This window comes from Camellia sinensis, chromosome 11, assembly GCF_055761805.1.
Source record: "Camellia sinensis isolate YWXY chromosome 11, ASM5576180v1, whole genome shotgun sequence".
NCBI lineage: Eukaryota > Viridiplantae > Streptophyta > Magnoliopsida > Ericales > Theaceae > Camellia > Camellia sinensis.
In genome coordinates, this window is record NC_138971.1 from 161,215,297 (window position 1) to 161,240,553 (window position 25,257).

Consider the following 25,257-nt stretch of genomic DNA (forward strand, 5'->3'; position numbering starts at 1 on the left):
CGCTCGGCTGGAGAAAGGGGTGACGGAGGTTGGTAAGGTGGGAAAACTTTGTCCATTGGAAGGGCAAGCCTTAGTTTCTCCGTCCAGGACAAAGTAGGAGGAGGAGACGGAGTGGATGGTTCTGCTTCAAACAGTGAAGAAGAAGATGCAGATGCTTCAGCTTCAAAGGATGGAGAAGAATGTGTGGATGCTTCCATTATAGGAGATGCCGCGGGAGCGGAAGGAACAAAGGCATTAATATAAGCAAGCCAGTCAGAAGAGCAGATCTTCGCCTTCTTGGCTAAGAATGATGGGTTGTATCCTTGTGCTTCTTCTGAGCGCCGGATAGCAGGCATTATCTTCGTAGGTATAGAAGATGTATACCAAGCCACAAGCAAGTTCTCCTCCAAGCTACGTCGTTGGTCAATGGGCACATAAGGATAGACCACTGAACTTCGAGCGTAGGAAGGAAATTCCAAAGGGTCAGTGAATTCAATGAAATGGTGATTGATTCGCTCCCTCAAATTACAAGTCTCAGGTGTTAACCAGTTGGTCCAGCCAGAGGCCCTAGGAGATGAAGAAGTTGTAGCCTTATCCCATGCAGAATTTTTTCCTAAATCCATGGCTGCAAATTGCTGAATCGAGGGATCAAAAGCAGTTTGTTCGAAATACAAGGAAGAATCAGAGGAAGAACTTCTTGTATCTATGGCTGTAGTTTGTCGAATCGAAGTCTTAAGGGCAATATATTCGTGGTCCAAAGGATGATAATTTGCAAAGGCATCCATAACCTGAATATAGGAAGGTGGATAAAGGTGGCTAATGAATGCGTGGAGGTTCTTTCGAGGGGGATCAGCATTACCCAATGACTCTTCGTATGCTTGATCAGTAGAAAGGGGAGTTGGTTTAGCCATGGTCTGTTCGAATACTAAGGTGTTGGGATATCCAACAGAATCAAAAGGGAATTAATGCAAATAATCATCAAATAGGTGACGGTTATGTTTCCTGGAGATGAATTCCATACACGATCCAAAAGCGCAGGAAAAGCTTCTTGGTCCACTAATATCACCAAGTATTGGGTATATTAGTGCGGGGGGTAATGTTAGCTATATATTTTGTAAAAGCCAGTTACAATCCGACACGTGGCAGAATAAGGGTATTATTGGAAAATAATTTAAGTCTCCAATCCTGATCGTACACGTGGTGATGATAATTGGTTCTCACATGGTCTGAGCAACATTGGATCAGTAAAGAAACGCAAGGTGACGTGGCTTCAACGGTTACTCATATTCAAATTCAAATACAGGAGGGAAGCCTAACTGCAAATGGTGGCATAATGGAGCTACTTCTAAGGCAACATGATCAGCGATCATGGAGGAGCAGTTCAACGGTTCGAAGAGCAGTTCGAAGGTCATATTTGACAAGTATAAATAGCAGAGAGACCCCCAGGAAAAAGGACGGAACTCAGATCATACATACCAGTCTTTATTTCATATTTTACATTCCTGTACTTTCAATACCTGCACTTTACATATCTGCACTGCACTTCAATTCATAGGAGTAGTCTCAAGTAGATTCAAGTGGACTGTTGCTGTAAACCTCTTCGAGGCTGAGTTTGGACTATTGTAAGTTTTTCATTTTTATGAAATACTTCCATTGTTCTTCATATTAATTGTTATTTCTCTTAATTTCTCCTAAGTCAAGCCACCAGCAAAAGTCCTCTTCATTGAGGCTGAAAGAACTAAAACACAATCGTCTGGTAATTGGTTGGCAATCACAATTTCTGTAAGGACTGATTGATCCTTGCTGGCACGCTCACATTTACAAAAATACCCTTCGAAAAGTCAAAAAGCCAACACTCCTGTTCCCCGTTGAACTCTTGTGCAGGTTTCTCTGTGGGCTTGGTATCTCGGACACTGGTTTGAGAAGTATGGATCAGTCCGACCCATTCGATCTGGTAGATTTTTTTTCCAAATATAAATCGGGTATTCGGTTCAATTTCAAACACATCAACTAATTTGATATCATGAAATCAACGCTGTTGTTATTATATTTATAAAAATTATATTAAAATATTTGAAAAGAATATAAAATTATTAAAACGTATAAAATAAATATTGAAATTATTTTTCTAATTACAAATATAATTTTGAGATTTGTTTAAAATATAAATTTTTTTTTATGATTTAGAAAATTACAAATATCTCATTGTCAGAATTTTTTATTTAATAAAATTAACTATAAAATAAAATTTCTAATTGCTCTCTTATACAATAATAAAATTACATAAATTATTAATTAAAATAAATTTCTAACATCATTTAAAATTATTAATTAACTTCGTAATTTTTTAAAAAAAGATAATTTGTTATGAAATTAGAAATTTCAAGAGGCGGAATGTTATTTCTAAAATTATAGAATCAATTCATATTTTAAACAAATCTCAATAAGTATATATGTAATTTATTTCTTTTTTTAAAGGACGAATTATATTAACATTCCCTATATTTTAGGACTTGTGTCATTTTGATTATTGACTTTTTAATTGTAATACATTTGATCATGAACTTTAAATCTCGTTTCAAATAAGGCCAATTAAAGACATCATTGCTCCATTTTAAGGACAAAATTATCAATTTGATAAAATATAAACTATTTGTTAAAATTAAATGCCAAAAAATTATTTTTGAATTTTAAAAAATTATTTCTACCCACTAAAGATAAAATTATATAAAAATGATAAATCTTTTACATTTTAATTTTTTTACCAAATTAAATTTCAGTATGTGTTTGGATAATAATCATGTAATGGGTAATTATTTTTATTGATATTTTGGGGCGATTATCTTGTAATAAATGGTTGTATTTGTTCTTAACAGATATTTTCGAATGATTATTATGTTATAGATGGTTATTAGACTTTTAATGTGTAATCGATTATGTCTAATATATAAAATATTTCTAGTTTTGAATTTTTTGATTTAATGGATTGGTTTAATAATAATATCAAAGTTATCACCATATTTAACTTTTAAAATAATAAAACTAATTTAACAAAAATAAAAAAATTATTTTAAAAATTATTTATACCCTCTCAAAAGATAAAATTATATAAAAATGATGTGTTTTTAAATTTTTTTCACCAATTTAATTTTTATTTTTTAGAAATTTTTTTTGAAAACCAAACCGAATAAAACTTTATAATCACGAAAGTTCTAACATTATCCATTAAAAAAATTATCATTACATTTCAAACAACATATAATTACTCAGCACAAAATAAGTTGTATGACGATTTTGCTCTTGAAATGAATTGTTTGCAAAAAAAATATCTTTGATTGTCCTTATTAAAAATTGTAAGATTAAATGTGTTACCCCATATAAGCAACCTAAGAAGGGGGATGAATTGTGTTTGTAAATAAATTGTCAAATTAAAAATTAACTCAAATAATAAATAAATAAATATGCTCAACAATATAAAATAAAGTAATGAAATAGAATAAGCAAAGGGAAGAAAAATCAAACATAGAGATTTATAATGGTTTGGCACGCTGGGCTTACGTCCACTCCCCAAGTATCCTTCTCGAGAATTTCTCCAATATTCTTCAAATAGTAATTACACCACTAGCTTCACGGGGTGCTAGTGAATCTTTACAAAAAGTGACCAATCTCAATCACTTCGTCTAGTTTAGAATCTGGTGCCTAGTCACACCTAACCAAGTAATTTTATCTTAAAAATCACTCACAAAAATATCTCAGTTAGTTTAGAATCTGGTGCTTAGTCACACCTAACCCAAGTAATTTTATCTAAAAAATCACTCACAAAAACTCTCTTTACAAGAATAATAAGAGTAAGGGATGTAAAATCCTTTTACAATTTTGCTTAACTCTCAACAAATTTTTTTCACAAAAAATAGAACTCAATGAAACGCATTACAATATTTAAGAATATTTTAATATAACAGATCTTTCTCTTCTTCACTTCGTATTTTTCTCACACCAAAATACTTCCCGATATAATAGAAGATGTATCCATTGGAGAGGAAGCTTCTCTAACTTTGTGATGCTTCATATCCGTTGGAAGACAATTGCTAAATTTCTTCTCTTCAAAAATTACAGGCGAAAGGTGGAAAAATATAGTCAAAAGTCGCTTTCGATAAATACAGGCGAAAGGTGGAAAAATATAGTCAAAAGTCGCTTTTGATAAATAGTAGAAACAAATTTTCAAACTCACTAGACAAAAACAAATAATGTACAGTAACTTACTTACGTACTAATTTTTCTATTAAAATATTTATATGTATACTAAAATTTCTTTAAATAATATTTATATCAAATATAAAAATATATATTCTTTTTAAAATCTTTGTAATTATTGTAAAGATTTTAGATATACTCTAATAAAAATAATCAACCATCCTATGTGAGTATATTAAATTTTGTCAAAAGAAAACAGCTCATTAATATCGCATTTGTCAAAAGAAAAATAGTGACTAACTGTATTTTTCAAAACGTGAATAGTAAATGTTATAAAATATTTTTGTAAATTAATTTCTATTTAAATAATATTTATAACAGATACATCATACAACATATATTTTAACAGATAAATTTTTTTGTCAAAGAATATAAAATATGTGTATTAAAAAATCATAATTTATTCCATAATATTTCAGATATAATCAAAATTAAATCACATGATTAATAAAATATATTACAATTGAAAAATTAATAATCAAAATGATTCAAATATGAAACTACAAAAACTATTAAAGTAACTCGTCCTTTTTAAAATATATATTATTTGTTCTTAGGTAATGTCCATTGAAAAAACATGATTTTTTTATTATATAATTTCCCTTTTTAAGGCGTGTGAAGTGATGAAGATGAATTATTTTCACCAAATTCGAAAGTCACGGACTGAATATGGTACACGGTGTTAAAAAGACTTTTTATTCCAAAAGAAATGATTGCCCCATGAGCATGAATGGCCTAATAATGTAGCAGTTGTGATATGATTGTCACTAGTCTACATATATGTATAAGCTTGCATGATTCAAAATTCCAAAACCAATTTGATGGGCTATCATCTCTAAACCTAATCATGCTAAAAAGATAGTGAATAGAAGAATCTAATGTTGTAATCAAGTCGTTTCGTCCAAGAAGCTAGTAAATATGTCTAGAGAATTTCTTCATTCGTTGTCGAGTTTAAATAGCAATACATTTTTTTAATACGAAAAAATATAAGACAAATTATATTATTAGTCTTTGTATTTTGATCATTATATCATTTTAGCTTTGTAAGTTTAATTAGGTTAGAACTTTTGATTTTTTCTCAAATTGATCCAATTGCTTCTATTGTCAACATTTTTTTTGACGGCAAATACGCACATGAGTGGCACGTGTCGTATTTTTAGACGTAAAATTAAAAATTTGACCAATTTACTGATTTAATCTCAATTAGTTTAATGAAAATTTTATGTTAAAAACTCTAACGACATTATCTATTGTATCAAATTGAACCAAACTTAAAATTAAGAGTTAAAATTGAGCCAATTGAAATTATAGACATTAAAATAACAGAAATAGCAAAATGTAGAGACTATCGGTATAATTTGTCCAAAAATATATTACTAAAAGCATGTGGTTCAATAATTTGATAGTGAGTTGAATTTCTACACTACGTAAGTTTTACTTCTCTTGAATTTATTGGTGGTTTTTTGAGATTATTTTTTGTATTAATTATGTATTGTTTTTAATTTTTATTATTATGACTATAATTCATTAAATTGTATGGTAATATTATTTGTAAATAATAAAATAAAAAAAATCTAAAAATCATCCATAAGGACTTTATCTACAAAATGTGTGCTTGATTTTTAGTTGGGAACGATGGAGAGAAATTCTACTGACAATGATTTTTTTTCAACATGCCCAAATCAGGTGGCGTTTAGAATACAAACCCATATCAGAGATTTAGGGGTTGTTTATGGTGTGGTGTCTTAAATAAGTGTATTTTTTGATTTTTTAGATTAAAAAGTTGAGAAAAAAATATGGTTGTTTGGGTTAAATTTTTTACTTTTTATGGAAAAATGTATATTAAAAAATTGTATAAGTTAGTGTATAGGAGAAAATTAGGAGTGTGAGTTGTACGGCCGTATTATTTGCATAGCTGAATTGATGCTAAGAAATGATTGACTACTTTTCGGGCATTGCACTGGATAGTGTTGTTCGGCCCGTGGGGGCCATCACGGGTCCCATTTTGATAATTTGAACTATTCAATGTGTAGAACTCGTCGAGTATTATATACCTGTAAAAAAATCATGTTGATCGGATATCAATAGCTATCTGATCAGATTAGTTTCTTTTAACCGTTAACTATAACACCATCCAGTTTTTATACAAAACTGATTTGATCATGTAGTTAGCGATATCCGATCAATGTGATTTTTAACAATCATATAATACTCGACGGGTTCTATACATTGACGGTTCAGATTATCAAAACGAGACTCATGATGGGCCCCCACGGGCCGAACAGCAGTGTGTTAAAATTGTACCCCAACTGTACAATTTTTCTTAAAAAATGCAGCCACAGATCTAATTTTGAAAAGATTGACTTGTAATTTTGTGTGTAAAATTAATTTTTAATATTTTTTTTAGTAAATAGTGATAACTTTTTAACTTTTTGAATAACTTTTTGACTTTTTAACTTTTTTTTACCTATGCCAAACCAATCCTTAGTATTACCATCTATTAGATACATCTAACAAATCTACTGGGTAGAATAGGAAAAACACAAAACTTAAACAGCATGAATCTTTAATTTTCTAAAGTGATGTAAATCTCACTTTTTTTTATTGATCGGCGAAAATCAATTATTAGATTAGTACCTATGAGACTTAGTCTCTCTACCCTTGTAAAGTAATAATTACTTGCATCATAATTCAATACATTCTTAAAGAGAGTTAAATCCATGATCTATCCCATAAAACTAAGTCTTTAGAAGAGTCATAGCCTACTAGGCTAAACCTAGTTGATTGATAAAAATCTCACTTACCTCGCTAGTAAGCAACAAACTTGTTTTTAAATTCAGTTCAAAGAACATGCTCAAGAATAATAATAATAACCAATTTAAACTATAAGACTCATTACTTTTAGTAGATGAAATGAAATATTATTTCAAAAGCACTGAACAATTTTATACCACTTTGTGAAAAATGTTATTTTATTTTATTGATATACATGTATGTATTATCATAGTGCTTAGATTAAAAAGTACATAATTTTGCGTTCTTTGGATATGGTGTGAGGTGACTGATATGTACTTGTGCTAGAGAAGCTTTTTTACGCACAAGAATAAAAGGTTAATTACAATTAGCATTATTGTATTTTTATAAAAAATTTGGCTATTCTGCTTACAATTATTTCGTATATTTTAGGTCAAAGTGCGGTATTTTCCTCCTATCCATATCATATTGATGAGACTAATGAAAATAGGATGTAATATTATAACAAATAAGAGTTTTAGAGATTAAATGTTTTAATCTCTAAAAGTAAAAATTTTGTTACAAAAGACATTTAGGGATCAATTTCTATCGTCATGAGAATAGTCGCTAAAAGATCGTTCCGAAAAGTCCAAAACAAGGCTTTTAGTGACAAAATTTTAAAAATGTCAGTAATAAATAAACTTTTAGGGACAAAATAATTTGATCTCAAAATGGTTTATTTTTTGAGACAAAAAATTTGATCTTAAAAGGATAATAATTCATCACTAATATCTAATTTTTGTTGCTAAAAATATAATAACGGCACTTTTCGCAACAAAAATATTTAGTCCCCAAAAAATAATTTTATCTCTAAATTTTGGTGTATAAAATCTTAATTTTTTGTAGTGTAAGTTGTACATAACATTTTCTTAGCTCATTAACACCATTACATTATCAGCAAAATTTCATTTTGATCTTCTGCATTTTAACCAAATTCTCATTTTTTTGCCACTAAACATGTCGTGTGTCACACTTACTAATTTCGATCGGTCTTATTAATGCCGGCCAACGAAATGGTAACCGTACAAATTCACTTCAAATATAAGGGATTAACTGCAATAATTGAAGACAGAGAGGCCAAAAGTACAATTTTAATAAAATGTAGGAGTAGTGAGAGTAACTAATCGAGAACAAAATAAACAGAAGTAAATGATTTTCAATAACATTTTAATAAAAAGTCACACATAAACAAGCCTTATAAAAATGACCATTTTGAGTCTGGACTCTTGAGCTATTACATAATTAAGGAAACTTAATACATATCAACCACATCAACTAGCAAACTATGACAAAGCAAACAAGACAGAAGTTACCATGCAATGCACTTACACTACAACACACTCTTATTATAGAAAACATAGCTTGCTGAATGAGGAAAAGCCATAGAGAAGGCTAACAAAGTGAAGTAGTTTACGGACATTGGAAGCCACGAGGAGTATTTCTCGAACAAACATTAAGAAGCAAGCTCAATGCAATAGGTAGGTTGAGGTTGATGCCCAATATCCTTCCCCTAATCACAGTACAAAGGCACACAGCAGCCTCAAGGTCAACAAGTCCTTGAAGGAGACTGCAGCATGGTGTTACTGGAGGTGCACCTATTGTAACATTAAGCAAATTGCCGAGCACATCAGCACATACACCTAGTTTTAGGGCATCTCTGGGGCAGGTCGGATTATTGGGGTTATTGGGATTATTGGGGTTATTGGGGTTATTGGGATTATTGGGGTTATTGGGGTTATTGGGATTATTGGGATTATTGGGGTTATTGGGGTTATTGGGATTATTGGGATTATTGGGGTTATTGGGATTATTGGGATTATTGGGGTTATTGGGATTATTGGGATTATTGGGGTTATTGGGATTATTGGGATTTGGATTTGGTTTTCTCCCTGGAGGGCAAGTGTTACAAGAACTTACAAAGGCAAAGAAGAGAAGGTTGAGTAAGAGAAACAATGCAAGAGTTGCATTGCTCTTGGAACCCATCTCTCTCATGTTTCTGAACTGTTGGTGGTAAGCAATTCTAGAGATGTGAGAAGGGTACTTGTGATGATGGAGTAATATATGAATTGAGAGATGGGTTTTTATAGGGTGCAAGGAGGGGTGGTTGGCTCCTTGAATTGAAGTGGATAAGAAAACAAATTGCCATGTTACTTGCAAGTTGCAATCAATGGATCTATGTATCATGCATGCATGTCTTATGGCATGTACATTTATAAATTTATAATTCAAATAGTAAAAATCATGTTTATGCTTACTTTCCTTGTACATTGTGCTTTCATGTAGGGGGAAAATAGATATATGTATTAATAAATAACTAGATGTCCAGATCAATTTGTATGCATCTCGATTAATTTTAGAATCTTGAAGTTAACGATTGGGTAGACTTTCAGTGGCTCTTTAGGTGACTTGAACTCAAGAATTTGGATATTATTCTCAAACTTTTACTGCATAGCCAACCTTTTAGGGTTGTGAAAAATTATACTAGTAGTCCTTATTTAGAAATTAGACTAAAATTGAAAGGAAAAAAAAATTCTGTTCACTTTCCTAAAAGACATTGAGGAGGCTAATTTGAAATAATTCATTTCCTTTTAAATGGACTGTTTTATCAGTGATTTTTGCCTATTTTTTTAACAAATATTATTAATTGAATTAAATTAAAACAATGTGTAAAATTTAATAGCAAAATTGATACAGTTGAAATTATAAGAACCAAATTAAAGCAAGAGAAAAAATTACATAACCACCAGTGTTATTTTTCTTATAGTAAATGAAAATTTTAATTTTCAAAATGGGTAAACTACATTAACCTTCTTGAGGGTAGAATATGTATTGAGTTCCATAAATTTGACATAATTGTATTAAGTTTCCTTAATGTTTTAATTTCTATAACACTTAATTCACTTTTTATTAATAATTCAGTTGTCGTACTAATAAAAAAAATAATCTTAAGCTCTTTCACACTAATATATATAGATATGTATATATATATTTTTATTTATCAAAAAAAAAAAGAAAAGAAAGAAAGAGAAAAGAATAGCTAATATGTATAGCTTACTACAATTAGGTAAAAGCTAAAGTAGCTTGTGTAGCAAATTATCTTCCAGCTTAGACTTTGGACGTTAGTGTCACGAGATATTATACCAAATTTGTGGTGTGAGTACTCTAGTCATCTTTAATTTCCTTCAGTTCACACTAATTAATGTAGCCATTTTGCCTTAAAAAAGTTTTGCAAAGTTTGGGTTTTCGAGATGAAATATAGAAAAGCAATAATGGGAGGAAAATGACGGGATTCTCTCAATTCATTCATCTATTTTGTACCTCATTCCCAAAATGTTATATTTCTCTCTTCCAAAAAAAATCACTCTAACTCTTATCCTATGTTGAAAAATGATATATAAGTCCATATTTTAAATTTATTTTTTAAACTCAATAATATGTAAATGATATAATTGATTAATAATTACAGAAAATATAAAAAAAGAATCTTGCCTAAAGCAGGACTTGAATTCTTAACTAAAAGAAAAGAAAAAAATTAAGTGAGATTAGATATCAATAATGATATTCTTTTTCCTTGATTTTGAGACAAGAAAAGGAAAATGAATAGACAATTCTCCAAACATCCCTTTCTTTGTTTGGTTAAAGAATTGCAAAAGTAAATAGGTACAAATTATTACATTTATCTTTCTTTTTCTTCCCCTTATCAAAATGGAGAGCTAAACAGAGTATAAGTAGATTAACCATAAAAAAGAGAAATTTGCCTCTATTTTTTTCCCGCTCCCTCTCTCCTCTCCCACGGTCTACATGGGGCATTTCCTTACACTTTGACTAGGGATGTATACAGATCGGTTCTTTCGGTATTGATGATATATAATCGAATCGATCCTTTCAGTTTTCATAGTTGAGAAGCCAATTCTATAGTTTAGTTTTTATTGATTTTTTCAATTTGATATAAAAGAGAAATTTACATGAGATTTTAAAGGGTTTTATAGAAGATTATAGAATTTTGCATTGAATATAAATAAAGAAAATGTATACGAGTTGCTAGTTAAATGTTTCTCTCCCTAATTTTTATCATAAAAGTGTATTATATTTATTACTTATCATATAATGTCCAATAAATTATAATATAAAATATTTAAATATAATATTTGTTCGTTTGATTTCTATCGGTACAAAAAATTTAAAATTAAACCAAACCGTATGCTATAAAAATAAAGACCAAAAACTAAAATTTTCACCGAATCTATTCCGTCGATTTTCCAAATATCTCTACGTTTGACCCAATTTGTTGATGATCAACCATTATCCCAGTGGGCTTTTATTCATAACCGTTTTGACATAATTGGATTTGGTTTAAAAAATCTTAACAACTTTTTTGTTGGCATTTCCCCTCCCTCGTCTCAGGATTTGTAATGTAGCAGTGATCGTGACCAGAATGGTTGACAAACTTGATTTTTATACATAAGAAGAAGAGCCTTATGGGGGTAGTGAACAACCTATGCACAAGACTTTGATGCTGGACTTTGATTTTTTTATACAAGAGGAACGGGAAGGTTTGATAAATAAATAAAACCTTTTAGCCCATCTGCTTGCTGGGAAATGACATTTCTAAGTGAAAATTTTATTTATTTATTTATTATTATCTTTAATAAACATTTTTTTTTAATTATCGAACTTTTTTTTTTTTATGAAAAATGATATACAAGTCCACTTTCTAGACTCATTTTTTAGATCTCATGATGTGTAAGTGATATGATTGATTGATAATTAGAGAAGATATGAAAAAGAGCATTATCTTTAATATTCTAATTGATCGCCACATCACTGGACTTAAAAATTGAGTTTAATTTTTTTATTTGGAATAGTAATGCTCTTTTATATATATATATATATATATATACACATTGGCGGAAGGAAAGAGAGAAGGACAATATGGAACATAATTAAGTACGGAAAGTTATGATGGTCATTTTTATTTTTCTGTTAACTATGTTAATTAACAAACTCTACCTGGAGATAATTTTTTATTTTCAAAACTACATGAAAAAAATCAATATTTTAGGGTGTGGTCAGTAATTTGATCAGAGTGCCAAGTACCCTTATTAATACGATGTTAGGATATTAATAAGATTTTACTACTATTGGTGGACTATCAGTTTGTTAGGCTAACTAAATTGTTCCCTCTTAGGCCCATTTAAGTAGTTTTCGGGTTGACCAAAGGCCATTAGAGAACATTATTAATCCAAGTTCCATAAAGAGGGATAATATATGGGCCGAAAATATGTCTCTAGAAGAAGCCTTGAGATTCGATTCGCTTCCCAATAATTCTCATATTACCGGTTGCCCATGAAAAAATATTAATTAATGAAAAATATTGAAAAAATTACATGTCAGATTCTTTTTTTTTTTAATTACAAATTCATGGTAAAATTTATGATTTTACTTTTCAATATTTGTAAAGTTATTTTTCAATAATTATTTACTATTTTAGGCTGAAAATTTTAAATTCTTCATTTTTTAGAATAAAAAAGTCTCAATTTTCATGTTTCACAAAATAGTAAATATTTTTGCTAAATAAAATATCATATTTTTAAGACACAATATAAAAACATAACATTATTTTTAAGAATGTTGACTGATCAAATTAGAATGAATAGCCTCTCTTTCGAACCATTAAAATTGTTCGTTATGTGATAATTGGTTGGAAGTATTCAATTTTGACGAGAGGAATGAATGCTGCCCAACCCCACTCTCAAGTGTGAATTTCATGCTAGTCCTTTCCCGGATTTCACACGTGTCCCATTTATCACAAATTCATCCGTATTGTCGAGCAGTTATTACGGTAGCATTTAGTAACGTTTATATTTTTTGTTTATATTTTTAAAAAAATTATAATTATATTTTTTTTTAATTTTTAAAAAAACATAAATTATAAATACTTTTAGTTTGAACAAAATATTTTTAAAATTTTAAAAATATAAACTAAAATTATGTTTGTTCAGACCTAAAATATTTATATTTATTTTTTATTATTTATGACAATAGGATCATACACATTATAATTGAAAAAAGTACTTAAACAAATTAATTGGAAAAAAATTATTTGAAAAAAAATTGTTAGTCAAATTTTTAAATTTCTGTTTAAAAATCAACATAAACTCATGTTTTGAATTTACGTTTTTTATTCAAATTTATAAACTGAGTCAACTATTTGTAAACTAAAAAAATTATCAAACAAGTTTTTATGACAGTTTTTTAAATCTGTGTAAATATAAACTGAAAACTGAAAACAAAATGATTACCAAACAGGCCCGACATGATGTGGGTCCACAGTTTTGATTATGTAATGAATTTTATGTTATTATTATTTTTTTTATTACCAATATTAATCTGTCTATTTTGAAAAGTAAGTTAAAATTAATTTTTTAATTTTTTATGAAAAAATATACAAAAAATAAAAAATAAAAAAAAGACATGACTCAAAAAAATTAAAAAGTCAATAAATTATCTTTTAACCTTGTTCCCAATAGTATTGTTCGCATTTACGGGTCCATCACAGTTTTTAAACTTCATATGAATAAATTATTTATTAAAAATTAATTTAATTTAAAGATGACATTATTATAATTTTATTAAATTTATTTTAAAAAAATAAATAATAAAAGTCATTTAGAAATTGAACGGTCTTTTCTTAACAGACAAACTTAAAAATTATGTGTCTATATTTATCAAACTAATTTAATTTTCTTTGTGTGATATACATAGAGAAATTTACAAAATAAAAAAGAAGAGTAATATTATATATATAATTTCATTTTTTTATCTTATTTTCTCATTTATGTGAAGTTAGTTAGAATATGCCGTTTAATGATAGAATTTTAAAATTTACTCTTTATTATCTCGGTATTGTCGATTTAAAGTCAGCTACAGTTTTTGACGATGATTAGGAGTAGAGATGTGTGAGAGGCTAACCATACTTCGAATTGCCGTCAAGTTAGCCTCCATTTGGGAAGTGGGTTGGCATTTTAACTTTTTTATTTTTTTGACTATTTTAGTCTGGGCTAAAAAGCTTGATTTGGGAAGGGCTTTTTGGCTTTTTTGACTTTTTTTGTAAGAGAAGAGTACAATGATTATGGGTTATATGTGATGTTTTATTTTTTATGATTGAAATAATCTATTTTATCTTTTGTGACTAAAATAATCAAAAAAAAAACCTAAAATAACTCTTCCCAAACGGACTTACTTGACTAACACCATGCATTGGGGCAACGCTGCCTCGGCCAACACTGTTACCAACTTCCTTGGCACCTCTTTTTTCCTTGTCTTCTTATTTATTAGGTTATTTGGGCCATTTTTTAGTCTAATTTTAGTGATCCGAATCGTTTACATTTTAAAATTTGTCGAGTATATCATACTTGAAAAAAATTAAATCAGTCAGATATCGAACTACGTGTTCGGATCATCAAACTAAAAACTATTTTTTTAAAAAATTTAATAAATAGTTTGCCGAACACATGTTTTTTTTGATATCTAATCAGCTTGATTTTTTAAAAATATAATATAATCAATAAATCTTAAAATATGAACAGTTTAAATTACCGAAATTATACCTAAAAGTGTGGTCAATAACCCAACAAATAAAAAGTCAAGGTGAAACTCTTTCATGCTCTGTCTGCTTGGCGGCTTCGTCGCCGACACTTTTCTTGGCAGGTTGCAACTGTGAACGTGTTTTTTTTTTTTTTTTCTTTGGTAACAATCTTGGGTTTGTTGAAATGAATTAATTTTTGCAGGTATCTAACTATTGCCATCTTTGTGGTCGTTCAAGCAACTGTGAGTCTGTAACTACTTTCATGGCTTTTGTTCTGTTGGTGTAAAAATAGAGCCCATTGAGAAGGGACAACAGTTTTTACTTTTAACAGAAAATAAAGAAGGGATCATTATTTTCATTTCACTTTGCTTTAAATATAATCTTTTTCGACACTGCTGAAAATTAGATTTTTAGTGACGTTTAAAAAACGTCGTTAATTGTTAGAAAAAATGACGTTTACGTAAACGCCGTTAAATAAACGCCTTTAAATCTCTAATTTTCTGTAGTGTGATCTTTATTATTATATTAATATCTCTGAAATTTTAATTTTTTCTGAAATGATATTAATGTATTATGTATAATAAAAGACAAAATATATATATATTTAAAGTAAAGTGAAATGAAAATTGTAAATATTGCAAATGCGTTATACTTTACCTTTTTGATATTTTTTTAAGATACATGACTACAATTTATATGAGCACTTCTTATCTCAATATATACAGAAGAGCGATGGTAGAAATCTGTAATAAATTATCAAATATTTTATACAATATTTACATAAGTGTGAGACTCACATATTACATTGGATTCAAATGGGTTCTACAATCATGTTAGTATTTAAGGATGTATATGGTTTTGAATTTTCAAAGGGATTTTGAAAAGAAAAGTGAAAAGATAGGTGAAATATGAATAAATTATATTTCACATATGTTTTACACTCTCTCTCTCTCTCACTCTTTTCCTTCAAATTTTTCTCCAAATTCATTAACCAAACACAGTTATAATAGAATATTTGATAATTTATTTAAAATCTTAAATATTTTTGTATAAAGAAATAAAACAGACTTTGTTATATATGTGTGTATATTTATATAGATATATATATATATATATATATTGGGTACAAAGTTGGTTGGAGATGTCTAAGAGACGTAAGGAATTTATGAAGGGAAAATTAGTCTAAGGTCTCTCCCTTATTTTTAGTAATGAAAGATATGCTCCAGCAGAGGGAAAGATGGTTAGCTTCATTGGCCGGTTGTATTTTTTATCTGTTGGCCTTGGTCTGTTCTGATTTTGGTTGTTTTGTGGGTTGGGTTTGGTGATTGTGGTTGGTTACTCACCAACTCACCAGCTTTCCCCTACCCCTTCCCCCTCCCCTTCTCCCTTTTTGATGTATTCCCTTACTCGGTTTTCATCAATAAAGATCCTTTTCTTCGCTGATCAAAAAAAAAAAATTATTTTATGATGTCTAAGGTCCCTCAACCCCACACCTATGTATCACAAAGAAATTTGATTTATCTCACGGCTTCCTCTCTTCTCTTTGTCAGACTCACGTCTCCTCTCTTCTCTCTCTCTTTCTCTCTCTCTCTCTCTCTTTCTCTCTCTCTCTCTCGTCGATCTCAACGACGAGATCGCCTTCGCCTTCCCGTCGATCTCTACCAGATTTATCTCCATTTACCAGCTCAAAACCCTAGATCTTTCTCTCTATCCTTCCCTAGATCTATCTCTCTTCTCATCTTCTCTTATCTTCAGCTTTTTATCGCCGTCGCTTTCTCCATCATCGCCTCAGATCACTACCACCATCATCACCTCAAATCCCGATCGCCTTCGCCGCCTCCATCTTCGTCTCTTCCTCTTCTCTCTTCTCCAGCCACCACTAGCGTCCCTCACTGCTACCGCCGGCATCTCCATCATCACCTCAGATATGATATCGACTATACCTCATCTTTCTCTTTCTCTCTCTCTCTCTCTCTCTCTCTCTCCATGATCGTCACAATCTGGACGACTTTGACCATTTTCATCGCATCTCTCTCTCTCTCTCTCTCTCCGTGATCGTCACAATCTGAATGACTTTGACCATTTTCATCGCATGTCAAATATGAAGAAGAGAGAGAGAGAAAGAGAGAGAGGGAACACACCTTCAGTTTCTGAGCATTCAACAATCATGGTAATTGAGCTGTGTGTTTGTGTGTGTGTGTGTGTGTGTGTGTGTGTGTGTGTTCGTGTAAGATTCTTGCTTTCCATCTATGCTACATTTGTCATTCTTTTTTTATTATCTTCTATTTTAATTTTGAAAATTATAACTTTTCTTCAATGTAGCTATTTATGGAGTCTCTTTTCTACATTTTAATCTCTTGAAATGTAGACTGAACTGTGGACATCAAGAATTTCTTTGGGTTCAAACCAAAGAAAATTCAAATTTCTCTAAGTTCAAACCAAAGAAAATTACGTAGAGAAAATTGAATGCTTTGAATTTTCTCTAGTTTGAACTTAAAGAAATTCTTTGGGAAGTCCAGAATCTCTCTAGAGAGAATGTGTGTGTGTGTTCGTGTAAGATTCTTGCTTTCTATCTATGCTACCTTCGCCATTCTCTCTTTATTATCTTTTATTTTAATTTTGAAAATTGAAACTTTCTTCAATGTAGCTATCTATGGAGTCCCTTTTCTACATTTTATTCTCTTGAAATGTAGATTGAATTGTAGAAATCAAGAATTTCTCTGTGTTCAAATCAGAGAAAATTCAAATTTCTCTAAGTTCAAACCAGAGAAAATTGAACAACACATAGAAATCTCAGAGAAAATTAAAATTTCTCCTAGTTCAAACCAGAGAAATTCAGAGAAAATTGAATGCTTTGAATTTTCTCTGGTTTGAACCCAGAAAAATTCTTTGGGAAGTCTAGAATTTTTTTAGGAAGAATTTCTCCGGATCAATGTTGAGGGAACTTAGACATCATGAAAATATTGAATGTCCTTTATGCTATAAAATCTTAATATCAGAGACCTTTAAAAAAAAAAAAAAACCCCATTTACGAATTGAGATATTCTCCCTATTAATGACTTTTTAATTAAAAATAATGATTACTTTACATATTTTATACTCATTTGATAGGTAATAAAAATGTTTCATTACAAGTTGTAATGCCAAGGAACTGAATCTGGGAAATTTTTCTATTAAATAGAACACTTATGAGGTTTGAAAATTTTCTTAATACAATTACAAAAAATAAAGGAAAATTATGTGCTGTCCGAAAAGTTATCAGAATTCTAACCAAAATTTTAAATCGACGAAGAAGGATTAAAGTATCTATTGTAGGATCATATTATAAGTGAATATTGACCCTTCATATTAAATTTTGAGATTGTATCGTCGATGAAAAATAAAAGATAAAAACAAAAACTTTAACAAATTCTATTATGGCTTCCTTTGGAAAGAGTTAATTTTTAGATTGATTTTTTAATTTTTTGGCTAATTTAAACTAGCTAAATTAGGTCCGTTTAAAAGAATTTTTGACTTTTTTTTGACATGGATGTGATAGTTGTAAAAGAAAAAAAATTAAATAATTATAATTTAAATATAATATTTTATTTTATTAACTTATTTATTTATTTATTTATTATGATTTTTTAGTCTCACGCCAAGTTGTCAAATGGCAACTATATGCATAAAATCAATACCACAATTAAATACAAATTTTTTCAGTAAGTGTTAGGAAAAATAAATAAAAAAATTGACATCCACCTCAAGGTGAAAAATTATGAATAAAAATTGAGAGTTCTAATTTTGGAATTTTAAAAAGAGTTCCAGTGATGTGGCAAGGTATAAAACTTACATGTGATGTGATATGTGTGCCTATAATTTTGTTTTTATTTTTATTTTTTTCTCTTACCACATCATTAGAACTCTTTTTAAAATTTCAAAATTAGAACTTTCTATCATTAATGAAAAATTATATATGTTTTTGTAATTCTCAGTGTAACTACGACAGAATATTTACCTCTTATCTGCTCCCCAAAATGATCAGCAGAGACAGATATACACTGTCAAATTTTTATTATAGCAATGATAACTAAATGAAGTTAAAAAACATTTTTAAAAAATTAAATTTACATCATATAATAATTTATTTTTAAAATATTTTTATAAACGACTTCTTATAATTTAAGAATTATATTTCCTCTATGGAAATTTTTTACATCATATAATAATTTATTTTTATAATATTTTTATAAATTACTTCTCATAATTCAAGAAATTATATTTCGTCTATTGAATATTTTAATTTTATAATAAATAATTATTTTATTAATAAATTATTAAATTAATTAATATTTTTTTAATAATGTTAAAAAATTATTTCAATTAATAATTTAAATAATTTTATTATTATATATTAAAGTAATTAGAAATTTTATTTTTTAATTAATTTTATTAAATAAAATTTTTGACAAAAATATATTTATAATTTTTTAAATTACAAACAAAAAAAACCTATATTTTAAGCAAACCACATGCAATATATTTATAAGTTACCCTCGTTATTGCCAATTGACATTTACTATTTTCTATTTGATTATTTGTTGATTAGGGAGTTATAATCCTAACCATCTCCACTGCAATCCCCATCTTCCGACAGCCCAAATGCACCACCGCCGACAGCCCAACCTGCATTCCGGCCACCGCCAGCTAACAGTCCTCTACATAGCACTCTGCCTCACCGCCATCGGCACTGGCGGCCTCAAATCGAGCGTATCGGGGTTTGGCTCCGACCAATTCGATGACACCGACGAGCAAGAAAAGAACCAAATGACCAAATTCTTCAGCTGGTTCTTCTTCTTCATAAGCATTGGGTCACTCGTGGCCGTGACGGTTCTTGTTTACATACAAGACAATTTGGGAAGGCAATGGGGTTACGGAATTTGTGCGTGTGCGATTGTAATCGGTCATGTTTTGTTACTCTACGGCATCGTGAGGTATCGGTATAAGAAGCTTGTGGGGAGTCCGTTGACACAAATCGCTGCCGTGTTTGTTGCTGCTGGGAGGAAGAGGGGTTTGGAGCTGCCGGAGGATTCGTGCTTGCTCCTCGACGTCGATGATATCGGAGGTGGAGAGGAGGAGGAGGAGGAGATGAAGAAGAAGATATTGCCTCATACCAAGCAATTCAAATGTTCTCTTCTATTATTCCATTACCAAAGGAAAATAATAATAATAAGAAGAAGAGGAGGGTATTGAGCTCAAAATGAATTATTAAATATTTTATTAAAGATAAATTATGAATATATTTTTTAAAATTTAGTTAAAATATAGATTATTTTTATGATTTGAAAAATTATAATTGTCCTTTTATTAGAGTTTTTTATTTAATAAAATTAATTAAAAAAATAAAATTTCTAACTATTCTCTTATATACAAAATTTATTAAATTATTAATTGAAATAAATTTCTGACGTTATTAAAACTATTATTTAACTTAATTATTTATTAATAAAAATGGTAATTTATTATGAAGTTAGAAACTTTAAAGAGCGGGATGTAATTTTTTCAGAACTACATAGGGTAAATCGTATTTTAAACAAATTTCATAAATGTATTTATAATTTATTAAATTTTTTTTTATAAGTTTTAAAATACTTTTCACTTAATTCAAATTTTTTTACAATTTTCAATACATTTTTTATACAAATTTCGATATTAGAAAATGCCAAAAGACCATTTGTTAGTATTTACCAAATTAATAGTTAATTGAATAATGTTAGATACTTTTAAAATATTATTTTTAAATTTATTCATATTAATATAAATAATGAATTAAATATAAATTTATTAATTTTTAAATAAATTAATAATTAATGTTCAATCAATTTAAAAGTGATTTTTAGTGGATCTTAATTAAAGCACTTTTCTAAGATTTAAGGCCCCGTTTGTTTTCAGAAATAGAATGGAGGGGATTGATAGTGAGGGGATTATTAGTGAAGGGATTATTAGTGAAGGGATTAATAGTGAGGGAATTAGAATTTTTTTATTTTTTATATATTGAGAATTTTTTTTAAAATATTAATATTTAATTTTTATATTTTTTAGAAAAATAGTGAGGGGATTAGAAATTTTTTTATTTTTTTTATTTTTTATATATTGGGAATTTTTTTAAAATATTAATGTTTAATTTTTATATTTTTTTATTTGTTTTATTATTTTATATAAAAATAATTTAACAATTTCTCACTATTAATCCCCTCACTAACAATCTCCTCACTATCAATCCCCTCCATTCTATTTCTAAAAACAAACGGGCCTAACAGTTCAATATTGCTCTGACGAGGTTAGTGCTGAAACCAATATCAGCAAGCCTACACAAATGGAAGGTAATTATTGTAATTTTGAAGTATGGACAGGTGATATTTTATAATATTATGATTGGTGGAGAAGGTGAGTATGTGAAGTATAATATTGAATGATTAAAAAATATGAGAGATATATTAAATGATAATTGATTAAGAAATATTAATACATAATATTCTAAAAATATTTAATAATTTCTCCAAATTATAGACATATAGATGATATAACGTTTATCGAAGCAATTGTGATCAAATGGAACCAAAAGATCATGAAACCCAACCGAACCACCCCTCTCTCTCTCTCTCTCCAAACAAATTGATGTGAAAATTATTTTAAAAAAATCTTAGGTTGCGTTTGATAGAACTTTCTAATTATGATTTAAGAGTATGAGTTGTATTTTGAGTTTGTGAGTTTTGAAATTATGATTTAGAAAAATGCGTGGTAACTCGAAAGCTGAGCGGCTCGAATGCCTTGAGTGTCAAAACGATGTCATTTTGACACTCTATTTTTTTTTTCTTCTTCTTTTTCCTTCTTTATTGAACTGGTTTGAGAGAAAGAGATAGGTGAGAGAGAAACAGAGAGGTGAGAGAAAGAGAGGAGGAAGAGAGGAAAAGAGAGGCGAAAGAGAAACAGATAGGTGAGAGAAAGAGAGGAGGAAGAGAGGAGAAGCCGAAGCTTGATCTTCGAGAGGCTGAAGCTTGATCCGCCATGGACGAAGAGGCCAAAGCTTGATCCGCCATGCACGGAGAGGGCAAAGCTTGATCTTCGGCTATGGGTTTTCGGGGCTAGGGTCTTTGGGCTAGGGTCTTCGGCTTAACTAATTTGTTTGATAAGCGAGAGGAAGAGAGAAATAGATAAGCTTGATCTTCGGTTGTTTTGATTTTTTTTGATTTTTTTTTTTTGGTGATTTTTTGCGTTATTTTGATCTCTTCTTCTTCTTCCTTAGGTTGAACCATTATTTTTTTGATCTCTTTTTTTTCTTCCTTGGGTTTGAGGAGAGAGAGAGAGAGAGAGAGAGAGAGAGAGGACTGTGTGGGTTCAAGATGTACAGGTTTACATTTTTGGATTCAAGATGGGAAGGAAGAAGAGAAAGAAGGAAAGAGAGAGAGAGACTGCTGTGAGTCAACAAACCCAAAGGGAAGGAAGAAGAGACAGAATAAAGGAGAAGGAAAAAGAATAAAAAAAATTCGAGCCATTCAGGCTCTCCGCTTTCGAGCTACGTAGCGGGGTTGTATGATTTAAGTGTGAAAAATTTGTTTGGTGAAAGAGTTTTGAATTAAGTGGAGAATTTTTGATGTGACATATGATATTTGATACAAAAACTTATAACTTATAACCAAACATATAACTCAAAATTCTATTAAAACACGTAAAATTTTTTAAAAATTCGGAAAATATTTTTTCGAATATATAAAAATTAACATATGTCAATTGCCAAAAAAAAAAAAAAAAAAAAATTGCACTGTTCCAGTCAACCGGCCAGTCAACTGGTGGGACGTCCGGTAGGACATCCGATGAGACGACCGATTAGTCCATATTTTCCCACCTTTGACAGAGTTTTCAAAACTGAGTGTGGAATTACATTTTGAAAACTCTAAACAAACGCCATGCGCAAAACATAGGGTGGAAATATGTTTAGAGAGGCTAACCAAACACAACCTTAAGATTTAGTGAGGTGTTTGGGTTGTGTGTTAAAATAATTTACTAAAAGATAAAATAAGTTAAAATATTTAATAAGATAAAAATACCATATCTAACTCATAATCAATTTATTTTTTCTCTCACAACCATTAAATTAATTACAAAAAAATATATATATAATTAATTTTCTAAACACAACTTTTTTTAATTAGACTAAAATAATTAAAGAACCAAATAGTTAGCTAAAATAGCCAAACTTTCAAAGAAGACTTTAATCTTAAGTAACAAAATAAATACTAATTTTTATTTTTATTTTCAATTTAAACTCTTAATTTTTTTTAATTTCTTTTCAATCTAAACTATTTTTCTATTTTCTTTAAGTAAAAATAAAAAAAAATATTATTTTAATTATTAAATTTAACCAAAAAAAAAAATGTTTTAGATACTCCCTCCGTCCCCAAATAATGGTCTCTTTTGGGAAATCCAACTTTTTTTGGTAGTACAATTATTGTACTTTTAAAAAGTTGATTTTCCAAAATTACCCTTTGATAGTACACCTTTTTGGGAATATCAATGTCATAATTGTACTTTTTATATTATTTATGAATTTAAAAGAAGGGCAAAATGAAAAATTTATATTATTTTTGTACTTGATTTTTTAAGAGGAACTAATATTTTGAGATAATAAAAAATGAAATAAGAGACTAATATTATGAGACGGAGGGAGTATTTTATATCCCCTACATTACATTGAGTTGATATGCCCTTCCCTTTGTCTCCTGCACTCACTAGCTAGCTCTCACAGCACAATTCAATAATTCATGCTTTTGCTTACCATCATCAGCATCATCACTTTCTATTTGTTTTGTTCCTTCATTTATGTACTTAGAGTCTATGACTACTCGTCTCAAAATATTAGTTCCTTATTTTATTTTTTATTATCTTAAAATATTAGTTTTTCTTCAAAAATTAAGTACAAGAATAATATAAATTTTCTATTTTGTCCTTCTTTTAAATTAATAAACAATATAAAAAGTACAATTATGACATTGCTATTCCTAAAAAATATATTATCAAAAGGGTAATTTTAGAAAATCAACTTTTTTAAAGTATAATAATTGTACTATAAAAAAAAATTAGATTCTCCAAAATGGACCATTATTTTGGAACAAAGGAAGTATTAAAAAAACTGGCTTTAAAACTTTCCAATGTTTAAGGCCTCGTTTTGGAAGCGACCGGTTTAGCTAAAAAGTCAAAAATTTATTAAAAAAGCCAACAATCCATACCAAAAAGTCAAAGATTCTCTTTTTTCTCTACTTTTTGCACATCTTTTTATAAAAAGTCAAAAAGACATCCCAAATATATTAATTTTTTTTAGCTCATATTTTAACTAAATAACCAAAAACTTACTAAATTAATCTGTTTCCAAACGAGACCTAAATAATAAAGCACTGAATATCTATGCATCTCATGTGGGCCAGCTTCCTTGGTGCGCCATGCATGATTTACAGTATATGCAACAATGGATAAGTCTCAGGAAAATTACCATTCAATGGTAATTTCATAAACTTAATACAAATTTACGAAAAAATTTATGATTTTTATTTGTTAATATTTTTAAATTTTACCACTTATTTGTGATAATTTTTCAAAACATGCACTCTAATTAAATTTTCCTATAAATTTAGTTTATTCAAGTGTGATGAACTTTATTTGAACTATATTTGAATTATAAATTTAGATATAAATTTAAAAAAATATATATAAATGAAATGTAATTTTTTACATTTATTTTTCTTTTCAAATTCATAATTCGAATACACTGCTGGAGTAGTGTATATTTTAAATACCGGATTGTTTGGTCTGGGTTCATGGTTGACAATGGGTCTTATATTAATGATATGATTTTGTTGTTATTTAAAACTTTGCGTTTAGACTATCTATATCTATATTTATATCTATCTATACTTTTATACTATATATTAAATAAATGAAAAATTTTAATCCCAAGACCTGTGAGAGTTTCAATATCGCAATCTGAATTTTCTAAATTTCTTATTTAAAAAAAAAAACTTCGCATTTATTAATTTGGTCAAAATCCCCTGATCAACATATATTAACTTTTTTCAATCCACGCGTCTTTCTACATGTCTGCATTTATTGATTTGGTCAAAATCCACTAATCAACATTTAAAATCTTCTCATACAAATAATTATAGATACAATCCGTGTATAGTTATTGCAGAACCATTTTCAACTTCTCCCCTACACTATGGTTAGTGATAAGATTGTTAAATTATTTTTATAAAAAATCTTAAAAAACATAATTTATATATTAAAAAAAATCTAAAATAAATATAAATATCTATAATTATCCTGTGCATAGCACGGGTGATAAGCTAGTATCTATATCTATACTATATATTAAGCAAAATGGGGTTTTTCATCCCAAGCCTTGTGGGAGTTTCAATCTCCCAATCTAAATTTTCTGATTTTTTGATTTTAAAAAAAAAATCTTAGCATTTATTAATTTCTCTCAACTCCCAAGTCTTACTCTCATAATAACACTTTAATGCATTAAGAACAAGCATAAAAAAAATTCTTTAAAATCCAACACATATGAATTTCTTGAAAAGTCCCAACACATATGATTATTATCCCTC

The 25,257-nt window shown here is 28.9% G+C and overlaps 1 protein-coding gene and 1 pseudogene across 1 annotated transcript; one reads left to right on the top strand and one right to left on the bottom strand.

Annotated features, from left to right (window-relative positions):
* Positions 1–8,162: 8,162 nt before the first annotated feature.
* LOC114273812 (14 kDa proline-rich protein DC2.15) lies at positions 8,163–9,145 on the bottom strand. Its single transcript, XM_028215634.2, has one exon. The coding sequence runs from the start codon at positions 9,016–9,018 to the stop codon at positions 8,437–8,439; it is 582 nt and encodes a 193-aa protein (XP_028071435.2). The 5' UTR covers positions 9,019–9,145; the 3' UTR covers positions 8,163–8,436.
* A 4,836-nt stretch (positions 9,146–13,981) lies between these two features.
* Positions 13,982–25,257, top strand: part of LOC114299528 (protein NRT1/ PTR FAMILY 6.3-like) — a 57,047-nt pseudogene continuing 45,771 nt past the window's right edge.

What these genes read in the sequence shown, in the direction of transcription:
- LOC114273812 (XM_028215634.2), bottom strand. Translation starts at nt 9,018, where the DNA reads ATGAGAGAGATGGGTTCCAAGAGCAATGCAACTCTTGCATTGTTTCTC.